General features: G+C 36.9%; 3 protein-coding genes across 3 annotated transcripts; 2 read left to right on the top strand and 1 right to left on the bottom strand.

Annotated features, from left to right (window-relative positions):
• Positions 1 to 615: 615 nt before the first annotated feature.
• Positions 616 to 2,413, bottom strand: mblac1 (metallo-beta-lactamase domain containing 1). Its single transcript, XM_027169570.2, has 2 exons — positions 1,867 to 2,413; positions 616 to 983 (listed from the first exon to the last, which is right to left on the bottom strand). The coding sequence occupies exons 1-2, from the start codon at positions 2,272 to 2,274 to the stop codon at positions 735 to 737; spliced, it is 657 nt and encodes a 218-aa protein (XP_027025371.1). The 5' UTR covers positions 2,275 to 2,413; the 3' UTR covers positions 616 to 734.
• Positions 2,414 to 4,882: 2,469 nt separating this feature from the next.
• Positions 4,883 to 7,660, top strand: LOC113657368 (butyrophilin subfamily 3 member A1-like). The gene is made up of 10 exons (XM_027169093.2): positions 4,883 to 4,948; positions 5,047 to 5,089; positions 5,325 to 5,441; positions 5,921 to 6,004; positions 6,111 to 6,368; positions 6,564 to 6,692; positions 6,793 to 6,844; positions 6,921 to 6,947; positions 7,032 to 7,058; positions 7,140 to 7,660. The coding sequence occupies exons 2-10, from the start codon at positions 5,060 to 5,062 to the stop codon at positions 7,658 to 7,660; spliced, it is 1,245 nt and encodes a 414-aa protein (XP_027024894.2). The 5' UTR covers positions 4,883 to 4,948; positions 5,047 to 5,059.
• Positions 7,661 to 9,375: 1,715 nt separating this feature from the next.
• mpdu1b (mannose-P-dolichol utilization defect 1b) lies at positions 9,376 to 13,519 on the top strand. Its single transcript, XM_027168991.2, has 7 exons — positions 9,376 to 9,693; positions 10,171 to 10,236; positions 10,345 to 10,477; positions 11,075 to 11,160; positions 11,272 to 11,390; positions 11,499 to 11,609; positions 12,356 to 13,519. The coding sequence occupies exons 1-7, from the start codon at positions 9,570 to 9,572 to the stop codon at positions 12,476 to 12,478; spliced, it is 762 nt and encodes a 253-aa protein (XP_027024792.1). The 5' UTR covers positions 9,376 to 9,569; the 3' UTR covers positions 12,479 to 13,519.
• The last annotated feature ends 4,348 nt before the right edge of the window (positions 13,520 to 17,867 follow it).

The following is a 17,867-nucleotide window of genomic DNA, read 5'->3' as shown; positions in this document are numbered from 1 at the left end:
TTGATGCAGGACTTTTTGCTGTCCTTTAAGCATGTCTAAAAAAAATGCGGATTATTTCATTAGCATGCCTGATATTGGATGACCCTTTGCAGGCTTTCTGGTCATCAGCTCTATACAGGTGACATACAGGAGGCCAAGCTTCCATGTCAGTATCATTGTGGTTAGAAGTGTTTTCAATTACTTGATAGATTTATTAAGTATGAATTGTCATGTTATAAATTCCTATGGAATTAACTATAATTGTGTTCTTCTATGTGGAAGTTAGATTGGCTAAAAAGGCTAAATAATGAGCATTTAAAGTAATTTGTAATTTACATATTACACATTTAAAGTAATATGCAAATTATATTTTCAACTTTACAAAATGTAGGTAAGAGAATTAACAAATAATTTTTATCTTAGGCTCAATATCTAAAAACATATAAAAAAATTTATGTGCAGAAATATAATTTTATATTGCTGCTGTGTAAGGCGCTGTTTTGGTTGGACTATTGTGATGCGTAGGGATCTCCTTAGTATCCGTGGTAACAGACTGGTAACAAACAAAGCATGGTTGCAGGTTTTTCAAATGAAGTGAAACACTGCATAACAAAAATTAAAACAATTATACAATAATGCATATTATCTTTTTTTAATTAATATTCCTATGACTTTTCAATGAATGTCTAAGATTAGACATGGTCTGCACCCCAGGCCCAAATATATTTCATTGTTTTGGACCCATTTTTTGGTTCTCAGTCTCCTGAATCCCTGAACACCCTGAACGGTGCTCCATGTCCAGGAATGATCACATTGGCAGTCTTTAAAGCAGTCTGCCGACTAACATCCTGCACCTCTGGGTTCTCGCTAAGCTCCCTCCATGAGCCTTCATCAGTGCAACACTCAAACAGGTCCCCAGCCACGAGAACTTGTCCCACAACTGTTCCCTTAACAAGAACACTGACATCACGTCCTGTATGGCCAGGTGTAGGGATGATGGACACCTGGTGGATAATGAAGATTTCTGAATTAAGCTCCATGATAAACAAAACTGACAGTGAAAGTGTCACAAACCTGACAGAAATCTTTGAAAGATGTCTGGCATAAATTGAATACAGTTTCAGTTTTGTTTGGAGGTCTAAGCAAGAATTCTGGCCTTGAACTCTTCTACTTAACACTAGCATATAAATATTAGTCATCAACAGACACCCTGCAAAACCCACAGTAAGCTTTGTGCAGCGTCTGTTCAAGGTGTCAGACACATTTTCCTTGTTAGATACTTACTGTGTTGTTCATAACCAAATTCATCCCGGTTCTGTTTGATCCTTTTGACCTAAATCTGTTTTTGGTCCAATCGAAAGAAATTTCCTAATTTTTTTCCATTAACCATTTTCATTTTCTCATTACAATACAAACAATAGAAAAATGAAATAATAAATTTAGTCTTTGGTCCTTGACTAAAACATCACCTTAAAAAAACACACACAAATGTGCATATTGTACCATTTGTAATATGTTTAGTGACTCTATTTGCTAATTTGATAACTGGTGATAACATCTTTTATTATTCTAGTCACAAGCTGACGTCACACAGCTACACATACGATGGAGTGATCAGAGAAAGTTTTTTAATATGAAAAGTGTAAAAACGGTCAGGTTTTCCTGTAGAAAAAAATATATAATCATGCTATAAATAACAATAATTTATAGTGTGTATTTTTTTTTATAAATTATTAATAATTATCAATAACAATAATAAATAAATAAGTAAGTAAGTAAGTAAGTAAGTAAGTAAATAAATAAATAAATAAATAAGCAAGCAAGCAAGCTATTGTTGAGACTAAAAACACAGTATTACTTCACTGTAGAGGTGTGTGTATGTCTTACATATGGGTCGATGGGGTAGGGTGACCCCTCTGCCAGCATGTTCGGTATGTATCTGTCCCCCTGGCTGACGTCACACCCCACGACTACTGTTGCTCTTGTAAACAAGTTTAAGTTGCCCACGTGGTCGGAGTGACCGTGTGTACCGACCACAAAACTAACATCAGCAGGTGACAATCCTCTTTCTTTCAGTTTAGAGAGCAGAAAGTCTCGGTCCCATGGCCCTCCCGTATCCACCAGTATAGTTTGTGGTCCTGTTATTAAGGTAATGCTGCCGTCTGCCCGAACAGAGCCATCAGCCTGGCTGATGCAGTAGCCATGTTTCAGCACAGACACACAATACGGCTCACCCAAAATCACCTCACTGACTTCCGCACACTCGGTCTTCTTAATCCTAAACTCCACAGACATCCCCTTGCCGAATTAGTGTGTCAAGTTTAAATAATTCATATGGTAATAGATACAGACTCACTAGCAGCCTTTTGTTATTACTCCTATGGAAACCCGCTGGGGGCAAAATAGCGTTTGCACTGAGTTACTGAACTGCAGACAAACTGCGCCATCTTCTGTCATGATTCATGATTCCAGAGCTGTTATTGTTCTGTTGTCTGTTATTTAATACCTATTATGACTGGAAATGGAAGTCACTATGTCTGATTTATCCTGACCTGGTGCCTTGGAGAATGTTTCCAGTTTCTCACATACATGGCCAAGGAGCTGGAAGATATCAGCAAGTTACATGACATTTATTAGTGTATACAGAATAATGCAAGTTTATTACTAGAAAAATCTTGCAAATTTCAATGCATAGTTAATTAAAATAAAATACACTTATTGTGTGTGATATTTCAAAAGACAGTGAAAGGATCATGAATTTGGCACAGGAGTTACAGGCTGTCACAAAGGTTAGAAATAAAAACTAATTGTAATAAATAATAATAACAATAATAATAATACATTATAATGAATTAATTAATCAATCAATCGATTAATTAACTTAATTAATTAATAAAATCTAATTGTAAAACATAATGCCTGAAGTTGACGAAGCAACCGAATAACTTTGGTGTGTGTGTGTGTGTTTGTGTGTGTGTGTGTGTGTGTGTGTGTGTGTGTGTGTGTGTGTGTGTGTGTGTGTGTGTGTGTGTGTGTGTGTGTGTGTATCTGTCTGTCTGTCTGTCTGTCTGTCTGTCACATACACAGAACTTATGTCTTACTGATGGTGAGGTTTCAACTTTTAACTCTTGTGATAATAAATAATTTTTTTACAATATTTTAAGAGTTTGAACTCATTTTTCTTCCAGGATGTTTCAAAAATATGTTTGCCATCAAAGCAGAGAGAATGGAAGACAAGTAAGTGTTTCTATTCTTTCACAGCGGTGTATTTCAGGCAGACAGAAATATATCCCTTATTCAGGTAGGAATTATTGTTTTGAAATACAGTACATAATTCAAGATTGATGCACACATACAGTAGATCAGAACATAATAATAATAATAATAATAATAATAATAATAATAATAATAATAATAATAATAATAATAATAATAATAATACCTTTTTATGAAGTTTGGCAGAGTGCCTCAGGTAATGATTAACAAAACAAGCAAACAAATATTAATCAGCTAGTAGTATGTTAATGAAATCTGTTGTGTTGCTCCAGTTGTTGATCTAAATTCCAGATCTAGTCTACAGTCAACAGACTTGTGATTACAATTGTTACCTATTGTCTCACTTGCACTGTAAACATCTATAACCACTTTACTTTCAGCCACATTGAGTAGGTGTTCAGTTTCCCAAGAGTTCTTCCAAGAGTCTACACCAAGCTTTGTTTCTGTGTTATCATTTTAGATTATGATATGACTTTTGATCCGGGTTTTTCACTCTACCTGTTTGTTGCACTGTTTGCTGATTTATTGACTTGTCCCTGTTTTCTAAAGTCTTTCTATTGTTTGGACTGTTTGCCTTTTGTAAAATAAAACCTTTTGTTAACCTAAACCTGCATCCTACTCAGTGTTATTGTTCTGACACAATTACTGTATCTGCATGTTGTACTGAAATTGTTAAACTATTGGTTGACATGGAAAAATATAAAGGGAGGAGGGAGTCAAAACCCCTAGTCCCAAGCTGTCAGCTGCTGAAACACAGGCTGAGATATTATTTCCAAGCTTTTTTTATTTGTCTAAAATAAATTGGTACAAAAATACAATTTTATGAAATAGCATTAGTACTAATAGTTCACAAACTGTTTCCTTTCTACCAGCACTAAAGATGGCATTCAGTTTGAGCTCAGGATCCTAACTTTTTTCCTTTGTTGTTGTTTTTTTTAAAGTAGCTATGTAGGCAGCAAGGCATCGACTTTGTAATTGGATTTTCAAAAAGCACATCTGGGAATGATGGTCGGGAGTCTACATACTTTTGGCCATATTGTGTGTAACATCTGTGATCTTAAGCAGAAGCATTTCCCTACTGCATTTTATTGCAGAAACCTGCATGAGCCAAAATAGCATTTTCTCTATGTGCGTCTATTAGACAATTCACCATATACTACTTTGAGTATACAGTTGGACCAGGTTTTGACAAATTGTGAAGATCAACATGTGTGTTTAAGTAGGCCTGTACAAATAAACATAACAGAGTGTAAATGTTTTAGATGATGAGTAAAAGTCTGCTGAGTAATGATTATTTTTAATGATTATTTTTAAGGGCTTATAGCTTATATATTTTGCTTATATAGTATATAACATCTTTAGAACTTATATCTTTTCTATCTACAGTATATCAGAAAAATGTAACCACACAGTGAATGTCTAAAACTAGTTCCTATTTACTGTAGATCTTTAATGAAAAGAATCATTAAGAGTTAAAGTAAGGATTATTTAGCTTAAACATTAGATATTCAGTTACATTTGTGAAATAACATCTTTTTTAATACTCCCTAGGACAAAATTTTTAACAAATTATAGCACTCTGCAATCAGGCTGTATTGTAAGTAACCTTTGCACCTATAACATTTTATATTCCAGTTACTGGAACATACTTCAATGCTTCACAGAACATCGAACAAGGAACAGAGAACAAACGGTATGTTCAATTCTAATTATCAAAACATGATATAAACACAATTCTCTTAATTCAATTGTCTTATTTAATATTAGTACTGAAATTGTATTTTATTAAAGAAGAAACTACTCTATGGCTGAAAAGTCACAACCAGTCTCTAAGGTAGGATTTAAAATGAATATGTTTCAGCAGAATATCCACCTAAATTAAAGTCAATTATCTTGTGTGATGTCTATTCACACTTACAATCATATGTTTACTTTATAAATGAGATTTCTGTTGTTTGATATGTAAACTTAGTCTATGTAGCATAGTCTACTTATTCCATTATTATTTACTTGTAATTCATATGTACATTAAGTAAGTCAATGAATTTAAAACTTCTTCTTTCCCTTAGACAATGTTTCCCATTGACTGGCAAAGCATGCCATCAAAACTTACAAAGGAATTCCAAGAGAAGACAACAGCTGCACATTCTGTGCCTTGGAATAAGCCGACTCTCAGTAATAATAAGGTAGTTTTAGTTTATGAACTTGTTTTCAGTTGTATTTCCAAATATACATAAGTATTGGTCTTTATAAACTCCCATTTAAATTGCTATGAGATGCACTGGCTATGCTGCTGTATCGTGACTTTGGTTAATGACTTATTAAAGTTAATGAATTATGAGTGGTTTATTCTGCTATCAAACAAGATGTTGTCACATTTCTCATAAACACAAAATAAGGAAACACACTGGGTTATTTATTCACTAAAACCTTTATAAAAATTGAAAACTAATATTTCCTTGTAACAAATATTTGCTAATGTTTTGCTTGCAAATAGATCTTCAATAGATCTTCAATAGATCTCAACACAGAACCCTATGGGTTTCCCCAGTGGACCAAACATAGAACCCTCAGGGGAATTATCCCATTTCAACATTGTGTTTTATGCTAGAGTAAAACTCTTGTTGTAATAAACCCATTTTAAAAGGAACTCTATCTGCTTTAGTCTGACCTGGTGCAAATTCAAAGCCTTGGGGAATGTTTTCAGTTGCTCACAGACATGGCCAAGGAGCTAGAGGACATCAGCAAGGTACAACACCATTTTTTATTTATTAGTTTATGCAGATATAATTAATATAGTTTGACTGTGAAAAGTGCAGGGGGCCACAACAGTATGTCCATTTTTTGACCCTCAGGACAGAAATAAAAGCACACTGCAAAGGTACAACCAAGTTTCAGGAGAAGACTGTGTGCCGGTTGATGTAGAGAGCAGCAAGAATCTCATTCTGTCATGGGCCAAAGAACTGGACATGCTCAATATGTCAAGAGGAGTGACAAAGAAAGCTTTCATGAAAGCAGAGACTACAGAAATGAAGAAAATAGATGTGTGTGATATTTCAAAAGACAGTGAAAGAATCATGATTTGGGCACAAGAATTACAGGCTGTCACAGAGGTTAGAAATAAAAACTAACTGTAAAACATAATGCCTGAAGTTGACTTGATGTAACTGAATAACTCTGTGTGTGTGTGTGTGTGTGTGTGTGTGTGTGTGTGTGTGTGTGTGTGTGTGTGTGTGTGTGTGTGTGTGTGTGTGTGTGTGTGTGTGTGTGTGTGTGTGTGTCTGGCTGTCTGTCTGTCACATACACAGAACTTATGTCTGACAGATGGAGAGCTAAAGCATATTCTTACTAAACACGGAAAAAAGCACAGAAAGCTAGATGAAGTTCTTCCCTTGCTGGAGTTTGTGGCATGGTCTCTTCTCTCACATGACACTGAGGTGAGTCTAATATATTTTATTCAATGTAAAAAAGGATAATCAAGCATGACATTGGAAGAATAACACATTTTTTTAAATTGCATTTTTTTTTTCCTTTCAGGAAAATGTTTCAAAACTGTGGTTGGCAGCTAAGCAGAGAACATGGAAAACAAGTAAGGGCTCTAATTCTTTTTCAATGGTGAACAGTGTTTCTGATGGACATAATGTTTTTTTACATTTGCGTTTTAGGCAGCCAGAAATATATTCCGAATTCAGGTAGGAAAGACAATATATAATGTTGTTATTAAATTGCTGCAAACATTATGACATGTTTGAATAAAAATCTTATTTTCCTTGAAGTTTGGCAGTGGATTCAGAGTGCTACAGGTAAGCATTAAACAAACAAATATTAATATATTGCATTAATCAGCTAGTAATATATTAATGAAATCTGTTGTGCTGCACCAGTTGATGTGCATCTGGATTCCAGTTCATGCTTCCCCTGGCTGTATGTGTCAGAAGACAAACTTGAAGTGTATGAATTGCAAGAGCCCCCTGAACTACAGCAGTTTGAAAACTCTCAAAAATTTGATAAGCAGCCCTTTGTCCTAGGGCTCAACAGATTGTCCACTGGAAGACACTACTGGGAGGTGAAGGTGCAGGCAATAGAAAAATGGAGGTTAGGGGTAACAGCTGCATCTGCTCAAAGAAAAGGACGTTTCCACATTGTTCCAGAAACAGGGTACTGGACTATATGTAACAGGCCTGAGAGTATCCGGGTATGCACTGATCCCCATATCGATCTACCAAATTCTGTACCACTTCAGGTGGTTGGGGTTTATGTGGACTATGAAGAAGGACAAGTGTCCTTCTACAATGCTAAAAGCAGGTTCCATATCTACACATTTTCAGAAACCTTCAGAGAAGTGCTTTTCCCTGTTTTTGCTTGTCTGGATGGAAACACTGTGCTAAAAATCTGTACTTCATAAATGTCTGTACTTGATGAAAAGCCAGAACCGATTTAAGAATACTGTCCAAGAATTGTGCACTTGCGATTGCATTGTGAATAACATTCAAGGGTCCAATGTGATGAAAGAAATGACTCAAATGTAAATTGGACAGTTATATCAGTCTGATTTGAGGAGGACTAGAGAGTATAAAAAAAGGGAACTAATTATATGGATGCAATTTTTAAGTGGAACAGAACTTATAGCACTTATGGTGAAGTAGCTAAACCTGTTATTATATAATAACCGATTATTATTATAATCATTATCACCATCTAAAGTAATTGTCAGACTAGGATGTTAATCACTAATTATAATTAAGTTTACTTCAGTATGCTAATCAAATTTGTCTATTACTTGTATGATGTTATTCTGATTACACAGTAGTTTATGCAGTTATTTAGATCAAATATATGGTTACAAAATATATAGGTGGTAAGATGTTGAGTCAGAGTACAAAGTGATCTAATGTATTGATATGATGTATTTGTTACTTAAGATTCCTGATTCCTTAATTGTGTGCGTGTGTATTTGTATATGTTAACACCTAAAGGTGACAGGAAATTCATCCTTCCTACAATTTCCTTTCTTTTCTCTTTTCCTTATTTCCTTTAAACATTTTTGTATTGAGTTTTGCAAATAAATATGACAAAGGAGACTCGTACACAGCTAATTTATACCACACTATACTGTTTAAAAAAAAGTGGAAAATAGAACTTAAATGGAGAAAATGTGTATCTGCACTCAATACAGCAATTGTCAAACTGATAGCAGATACAGATTCATAGCAGCCAAACAGACTGGAGACATCAAGACAAGGGTGTAATTTGAAGTTGCTCATAAAACCAGCTTGGTCTGATGAGCTATAATCCACCCAAACTGATGGATGGTGGATGCAGTGTCATGCAGACGCATTTGTTGTTTACTCTTTAAAATAATGTGTCAAAAACATTAAAAAGATGTGTTATGTTCCTTAGGTCCATAAGATTGCTTTCAGGATTTACCACCTCAACACCAACCAAATATAGGTTACTGTGCAGTTTATCTTGGCACCATCACATTCACTATTTCTATAACTAGACGGAATGTAGGAAGTTTGCGTCTGTTGGTAAATTATTGAAGAACAGACAAGTAAGAATCTGATCTTATCTTTGTGGTCTGTGAAGGAGTCAGTGGTTGGACATATTGAATACACCTTTTACTGAACGAGTCTTGTTTCAGAGAGCTGTATTGATTCCCGACAAACTGGGACATGTGGTTCAGTACAATCTAAACCAACTAGTTTGTGACCGATATAATCGGACTGGGACATGTCGGTCGTGAGCAAACGAGATATATCATTCAGTTAAAGTAGACTTTTGGTGGCCTTAGCCATGTTTTAAAGAGAATATATCACTTAAACTCATGTGGTAGCCTAGTGGTTAAGGTGTTGGGCTACTAATTGGAAGGTTGTGAGTTCAGTCCCATGTCCACCAAGCTGCCACTGTTGGGCCCCTGAGCAAGGGGTGAAATGAGACAACGTTTCTCCAGGATCTTTTCTTTTTTAACGGAATTAAAGGTGTTGACTCACTGGGATGAATCGAATCGTGTTTGTTTACATGTCTAAATGTTAGGTAGTAAATGTAAGTAAAGTAAGTACCCTTTTGAAACGCAGAGAGGCAGTAATACGATGTAGTTGCGTGTAAACCTGTAGAAAGTCTACCAGAAGAAGAAAATGCACCCGCCTACTAAATGTCTGAACTCCTGCTCACTTCCTCGGTGTCGTTTAAAATAAGTGACACAATACGTTTCATAATGATTCTGAACTTTTCTTGCTGACCGCCTGTAGCACGACCGAATAACCGTAAAGTCGGTTTGAGAGAAGAAAGGAAACAGTTTCACATCCGACACAATGGCGACATCCGAGAAAGCTGTAACTGCATCATTCATGGAGCCTTTCAAAGACATTCTGGTGAATTATTTAATGCCAGAAAAATGTTACGACGAATTCTTCCTGAATTTTAATTTTCTGCATGGTAAGAAGGATCACTGTGGAATTAAATTGTCGAATATATATACATATACAAGCTTCACATATCATTCAAATCGAATCCGAATTGTACAATTCGGATTCGATTTGAATGATATGTGAAACCTGTATTTGTTTCTAGCCTGCTAACGTTAGCAGTCACTTTACTAATCCCATAATAGAGTTCATGAGGGTGAATTAGTCGCATTAATCAATTAAATCGTTTTGTAAAGTATCAAAGTGGCTGTTTGTTTATTTTAAATAAATGCTGTTTCCACGCTAACGTATATTTAATGACTTGGATTGTTGTGTATGTTGTGTGTATTAGAGGTGTGGCTTAACACAGGGCACGTTTTCATTGGTTGCCTCAAGTCCGTATACAAATCATTTTATCCTGCAATAAACAAAGTGTCTTTTATATATTATGTCTTTTATACTGTATACATTTATACTATATATCTTATATTTTTATTGCTCCCCTCAGTGGACTGTCTGAAGATAATAATTAGCAAAGGTTTAGGCATTGGAATCATCCTTGGCTCTGTACTTGGTAAGGAAAAGACTCTGCTTGCACATTTTTATTTATTTTTCTTATTTATTTAATCCCTGTCCTAGTTATAGCATAACATGTTATGGTTGCCACCCTTGTTCCGCACAGTGAAATTGCCTCAGATCTTGAAAGTGATTGGTGCTAAAAGTGCAGAAGGATTGAGTTTTAAATCTATGATGCTGGAGCTTCTGGCCATCACAGGCACTATGGTCTACAGTATCGCCAAAGGCTTTCCATTCAGGTAGGCCAGAGCGTCCACACTGATGCAGTTTCCCACAAACCTACTGTATACACTACTGTAAGACCAAAAAATATATTATTAGGGTTCCCTTGTCTCAGTGATTAATGATATTTCCATTTACTCTATTAGATCATAGGCATCAATTCCTATTCTGTCCAGCTTTAATCGTTAAACATGTCCTGAATCATTCTAGTTAAGGTAAAATATCATGATTGAAAGCAATGGCCAGTGTGACTTGATTTTCCTTTCAAGCTTCTATTTGAAATGTTAAAGATGATGTATGTTAATGTTACAGTTTTATCCACCCGCCAGGTTCACATTAACCTAGTTAGTTTACCTTTGTAACAGTACAGCTACAAATCATAGCTCAGCTTACTCTGTTAATCATCACCCAGTCCTTACCCTTACCACAGGACTGCTGTTGACTAAATGTTTTGGATAATACATTTTTATACCAGAGCTGTGACATTTCAGCATGAAACTCGCTTACATACCACAGCCTTGTCAGAGTTATACACACACACACACACACACACGTGACCCATCAGTGGCCCTGTTTTAATTTTTCATTCATTTTATATGTTTTTTTATTCACAGTGCCTGGGGTGAAGCATTGTTTCTCATGTTGCAGTCAGTGACACTTGCATTTCTTATCCAGCATTATAAAGGAAGCACAGTTAAAGGTACCAGATGATGATGATGTTGATAATAATAATAATAATAATAATAATAATAATAATAATAATAATAATAATAATAATAATACGAAGAATTTTCTATGTGATTATTTGCAGGATTGGCCTTTCTCGTCATCTATTTTGGCTTGTTGGCTGTCCTTATTTCTCCTATCACCCCCATGTCTGTTGTAACCATCATGCAAGCCTCCAACGTGCCAGCTATAATTTTTGGAAGGGTGGGTGACCGCTTTACCATTGATTGATAAAGCGAATTATGCCGAAAGGTATTGCATTTGGAAAGCCATAAACTAAAAGCATTAAATCACCCTGCTTTTTGTTTACAGCTCATTCAGGCGAGTATCAACTATAGTAACGGTCACACAGGACAGCTGTCAGCTATTTCTGTGTTTCTGCTGTTTGCTGGTTCCCTGGCACGTATATTCACTACAGTGCAGGTAGGCTTCTAGATTTCTCCAGCTGCTTGTCTTGCTTACTTATGTATAATCAGGTATGTAGGAAATATATGAGCATTGGTGGCCCTGGTTAATACTTTGGTCTGTTGATTTGGAGCTATAGTGCTTCAAAGTTGCTATATTTACATCCCTCAAGCAAGCCCTTAATGCTCAAGTTCTTCAGTGACCCTGTTCAGACTCTAACTTTCTTCCAGAAACATTTAGATTTTTCTGTGCGATCTACAGTAATACTCTATGATTATATTCTAGTCTGTTGCTAGGCAAAACGAAATTTTGTTGCTATGGCAAATAATTTCGATTCTTTTGAGGGTTTTTTAAATAAGTAAAAATGGACCTAGACACACATTAACAATTCATTCAAACAGAGATGTCACATTCAAGCTGAGAGCATGCATAACAATGTGTCGGTTTAAAAAATGTAATACAAATTTGGCTAAAAGTAAATACTCTCGCTAGTTCAAACTTTTCTGCCAACGAATCTGCATGCTGTGCTGTAAAAACAGACTAACTTCTGTGGTAGAAGTTTTTTTTAATAGTCTTTGTATATAATTACTGCATATTTGTAATTCAATTAAATTTGGAAAAAGTACTAAATTTATACCTTGATGCCTACAGACACCCTGATAGTCTGGGTAAATGAGTTTAAAGAACTGCTGCCATTGATAATTATGTAATACTTATTTGGAACAAAAATAACTAACATTGTATTTCCCTGTTTGTTTCTGTAGGAGACGGGTGACTCGCTGATGATTCTTTCTTACATCATTTCATCAAGCTGTAATGGCCTGATCGCTGCTCAAATACTGTACTACTGGAATGTCAGTCCAGCAGTGAAGAAGAAGGCTGAGTAAACCTGCCACAAGACAGTGAGGAGCTGAGGCTTCTAATGCTCTGCGAAACTTGCTGCTTTGCTTGTATGAAATCTACTTGTACATTAGGAATGAAATCATTTTAAGTGATTTTAAATGTTGATCTCTTTTTGAGATCAGTTGTTTAAAGCAGCAGGTTTCACAGTGTTGGGACACAGTGTTGGTAGACTCTTTAAGCAAATAGTAAGTGGAGACATGCTGTAGTGGCCTAAACTGAAGGACCAAAAAAAGAGAATTTTAACGGGGACCCCTTATCTCAATGATTGATGATATTATCATTCACTGTATATGATCATAGGCTTCCCTGATTTCCTTTATAAATTTCCTTAGCTCTGGGAACGGAGAAATGGTTATATTAGAAACCTGTTCACCATGGGATTTCCTTTTACTGTTTGTTGGGTTCTTTGTTTATATTCCTTGTTATTGATGTCTCTTGATTCTTTTTGCTGCTAAGGTAAAATATCACAAATGAAAACAATGGCCAGAATAAATGTGACTGATTTTTCTCACAACTTGTTGAAGATGGGGTTAATGGAAATGTTTTACTAAGTATGTAAGTGTTACCCCAATGTTTTCTTATCTAATACAGAAATGTTTGTGGGTTTGTTTGTTTTTTCCTTTTGTGATACAGATAATTTTCTCAGATTTTTTAAAAAGTGATTTGCAGAATGGAAGATAATTCTTCAGTTTAATGATAACCAACAGTCAAAAAATCAGCACTGAATTGTTAATGGATTGCACTTTGTCCTAAAATGCCAATATTTCTGTATTGAAGTAAGAACAAAGTTGTGAGTTGGAAAAATTGATTGATAGATTGAAATTGTGTTAGTTTGTCTGATAAAATGTTTAAACACTTTGTTTTTCAGTTGATACTTCTCAATTTATTTAGTTAAATACTGGATACAATCAGTTCTACAATCAGTCCATAGATCCTATTTCATTTTTATTTTTCTCCCAATTCAGTGGATCCACCACTATATACTGTGGATTCATTTTTTGAAATAAAATGTGATTAACCCGAAACCAATGTTAGCTTCGTGCCTTCTTGCATTCTGAGAACTTAGAACTGTGTGGTTGTTTATTCATTTAGCCTGTAGAGGGCAGCAGAATGCCTGCTGGTTTACTGCACAGAGTTTAAGTGTGATTCCACTTCAATTTAACACTAAATCTCTGTCTCTCACTTCCCACAGCCAGCTTTCACTTATGTCACTCCGTGCTGCAGTGAGGCAAATGTTTCCAAATGAAACGGTTTCAAATTTTCAAGGTATTTTGCCTCCCAAAATTGCTTGTTTTAAATCAACATGTCAGTTCAAGCATTTTAAATTCATGGGCATCACAGAATTTCCCATGCTGAAAAACTAATAGAAATAGGTACTGCCAAAGTTCCATTGAAGTAAGCCACAGGAAGTGTGATCTATTTACTTCTGTAAAATTAAAAATGGAATAGGCAGATTAAATGAAGAGAAGTGTGATAGTGAAATATGTGTTGAGATAAACATGGTCTTATCACCTTTGTGTTCTTGGGAGGTCTGCTCTTGAGGTGCCTTCTCCAGCAGTGAATGGTCTGTCGGCTTTTCTTTCTTTCTTTCTTTCTTTCTTTTTTTTAAGCACAGCTGTTCAGAACTCTTCGGTGTGTGGGCCAAATGCTTATCTCCCCCCACCTGAGAGTGCATTTTCTATGTCCATATCTTTTAATCAGTGGAACACACCACTGCCCTGCCTTTGTTTGGTGACGATAACGGCCAGACATTCGTGTGCCAGACCGGTTTGTCACAGATTTTTTTAGGCTCTAAAATGAATCTCTTGTTTTGTAGAAAACACTGTTAACACCCATGTGTGTGTATGCGTGTGTGTTTGTATATTGTACGTATGCATGTATATATGTAAGTATAATCCACACCATGTAAAAGATCAAAAGGTGTGCGTAGATGTGAATTTTAGTTAATATGCAGTTTCAATAAGTAGATTTGTAGAAGTGTGTGTGTGTGTGTGTGTGTGTGTGTGTGTGTGTGTGTGTGTGTGTGTGTGTGTGTGTGTGTGTGTGTGTGTGTGTGTCCTCCCTCTATGTCGTTGTTGCAGGACCAGTCTAGTCCAGGGTGTGGCTCATTAGTGTTAGTTGTCAGTCATTCTCTCCACACTTGGCAAACACTGTTAGCTGCATTAGCCTTGGTCTAATGTACACATACTTTGTCAATGCCCTCAGCAGCTGCTCACCAAGGTGGGCTCTGACCTCATACCTTCAGGTAGAAAGCTCTCTGTTCAGTCTAAGCCTTCTTTTAAAAATAATTTTAGCATGGTTCCACTTTTGTGTAAAATCTCAGGGTTAAATTTGCATCTCTATTATGGATGTTCTTGAAAAAACCTAAGGATTCAACCAAACAATTTTGGATGTATTTAAATCTCTAGAACTTCTACATACAGTTTGTGTATATCTAGACCAAGTACCTTGACACATAGACATAAATAATTTGTTACATGGGGAATTGTCTTATCTTGATAGTGGTAACATATCAGCAGCTTGCCAGTGGTGAGGCAAATGAATTGGCGGTGTTTGTGTGTGGCACAGTGCCAGTCATTTGAAGTCTATATGTTTCAATGAGCCCATGTGTCTGATCTGATCACAAACCATGTTCTAAACAACCACAGCACCTCACAAACTCAACATGCCATCCACACCAATCTGGCAGTAACAAAATATGCAATCCTTGACAGCAAATGTTGAAAGATTTGGCAGAAACTTCCCTCCCACAAGTGAAGAGACGCCTCTGTATATAATAGTTGTTAGTTTCCTTATTATGGACAGCTCAATAATGCTGGACACAATTTTTTTTTGTTATTTCTGGTCATAAAGTTTTTCTTTTTTTAATGGCTGCTTAAACACCTATATTTGTCAGTCATTGATTGTGGATGGATGTCCACTCATAGCCATATCAGCCAGACATAACAGACGTTATCAGTCAGATCTTTCCCCCGCCTCTCACAGCTACACTGCTATTGCGTGAGAGCGATGTTCAGCTGTGTTGTGTGAGGGTGAGTCAAAAATGCATGCGTACAGCGTTGGTGGCATTTCAACCAACCGGAACACTTCTATTAAAAAGAGAAGGGGAAAAAAATACGCCCACTCACTTACCTGCGTGCAAACAGCATTTGGGGCAGGTCTGTCAACACATAGTGCAAGTAAGTGATTGAGGTGTGTGTGTGTGTGTGTGTGTGTGTGTGTGTGTGTGTGTGTGTGTGTGTGTGTGTGTGTGTGTGTGTGTGTGTGTGTGTGTGTGTTCTCAATAAAACCAATTTGTTTGTTTCCTTAAGTCTTTTATGACTTACATCATAGTTATTTAAGACAAGGCACTTTTATAATTTCAACATCTTAAGTTTTATTCATTGTACTTAACATAGTAGAGTACTAGCACAGTTTGGTAATTACCTTGGTAAGAAATACTGTGGTTGAATAAAAAGGGGGGCAGGAAGGTGGATTGAATGTACCAATGTAACAATGTGAGACCCACTAGAATTACCCTGCAAGAAAAATCAGACTACTCAGTAAAACCCATTTAAACCATAAAATTGTCAAGTTTTATAACTTCTAGAAAAAATATATATTTTTGTAAATTTAAGATGTCTATTAAAATTAAGTTATATTTTGCATTGGTTCATTATATTGTTAAAAGTTATAGGATTAATAAACCATTTCTTTCCTTTTTAAAGGGTCCCTTTTTAGAAATTGTAAGAGGTTTGTTACTTCTTATATCATAAATGTATGTATGATATTAGTGATTATTTCATTTAGGAAGGATTAAGATTTTCTTCCCTCCGTGAAGGACAGCATTTACTAACATTCCACCACAAATCAAAGCCTGGGAATACATAATTCAGTTCATTTGTTAAATAATAGGTGTAATTAGTAGGCGTTGGGAAATTGGCACTCTGAGCCTGAATCAGTGCAGGTCAAGACCTGTCTTTTTGACCATTCCAGTATTTTTTTTTTAAGAGTTAGGATATATCTTCCTGTCTGTAATCCCTCAATGGAACAAATCAGGCTTAGTGGCACACATTGTCTCACCTTCTCTTCCCTGGCTGTGTGTATGTGTGTGAGAGAGAGAGAGAGAGAGAGAGAGAGAGAGAGAGAGAGAGAGAGAGAGAGAGAGAGTGTGTGTGTGTGTGTGTGTGTGTGTGTGTGTGTGTGTGTGTGTGAGAGAGAGAGAGAGAGAGAGAGAGAGAGAGAGAGTGTATGTGTGTGTGTGTGTGTGTGTGTGTGTGTGTGTGTGTGTGTGTGTGTGTGTGAGAGAGAGAGAGAGAGAGAGAGAGAGAGAGAGTGTATGGTGCGTGCGGAACGGGCGCGGCCTAGAGGCTTCCCTCGGAATGCAGGTACATACGCGCAAGTTTCCATGGCAACCTTTAATGTTTGGTTCCTTGTATACAGTACTGACATTATATGTACGTAATCGATTGTAGACAAACCGGAACTCTTTATGGTAATATTACAAACCGCAGACCATCAAACTGTTCTCGGACCATTTGTGAATCCACTCTAGTTAGTTTCCGCTAATTGTCGTAATCTCCCCGCGCACTTGCTTACCGGTCTGCGGAAACCATGGTAACCACTTGTTGAAGCCTCACTGCTTGTTGCTAAGAGATCTCACACGGTATAGGAGAAAATCCTGGCTTCCCGCTTGAAGTCTCTCCAACATTTACGCACACGCCTGGCCAAATTTCCATTCCTGTTTGTGTGTCCACGTCAGCTGTAAATGTTAATTGTCGGGGATCAAACAGGTTTTATTTTTGTTTTTGTTGTGTTGAAGATGTGTTGCGCACTTTGTAAAAAGCCCGATGATAATGTTTGCTCGTTGCGTTGTTCAGACACACCTGAGTGAACTGACCTGAGTGATAACTCGTGTTAAAGGAGAGAAATCACCAGACTCCCCGAGTAAGGATATGCAACCGTGGACAAACCCAGGCTTGAGGATTTGGCCTGTTAAAGAGAAATGGGGATGTGTATCTCATGGTTCCTGCGCGCCCTGCACCCCTCCCGTGGGCCTCCGATTAGCCCAAGCGGACTCTTCTATTTCCATGAGAATAGTGAAGCTTGGTGAAAGGGTTAAAGTCCGCGGAGAAGAGGGGGGAGAGGACGGCAACACTAATTTTCTGCGCGGCGGGGAGCGCTAAAAGGGAACAAAGCGATGCAGGGGAGGCGCTCAGGATTGGGCTCCTTTACTATGCACACCTGCGAGCTGAAAAGCGGCGGCCAATCTGCCTCAGACACGGCCAATTACGAGCCGGACCCAAGAGCCGCTTTCACTCCAGAGAAGGATGGGAGAGCGCTGAGGGGGAGGACAGGAGAGTTTTCAAAAGAAGAAAGGGGAAAGATTTAAAT

The sequence above is a fragment of the Tachysurus fulvidraco genome, chromosome 1 (genome assembly GCF_022655615.1).
Source record: "Tachysurus fulvidraco isolate hzauxx_2018 chromosome 1, HZAU_PFXX_2.0, whole genome shotgun sequence".
NCBI lineage: Eukaryota > Metazoa > Chordata > Actinopteri > Siluriformes > Bagridae > Tachysurus > Tachysurus fulvidraco.
This window is presented reverse-complemented; position numbering and strand designations above follow the sequence as displayed.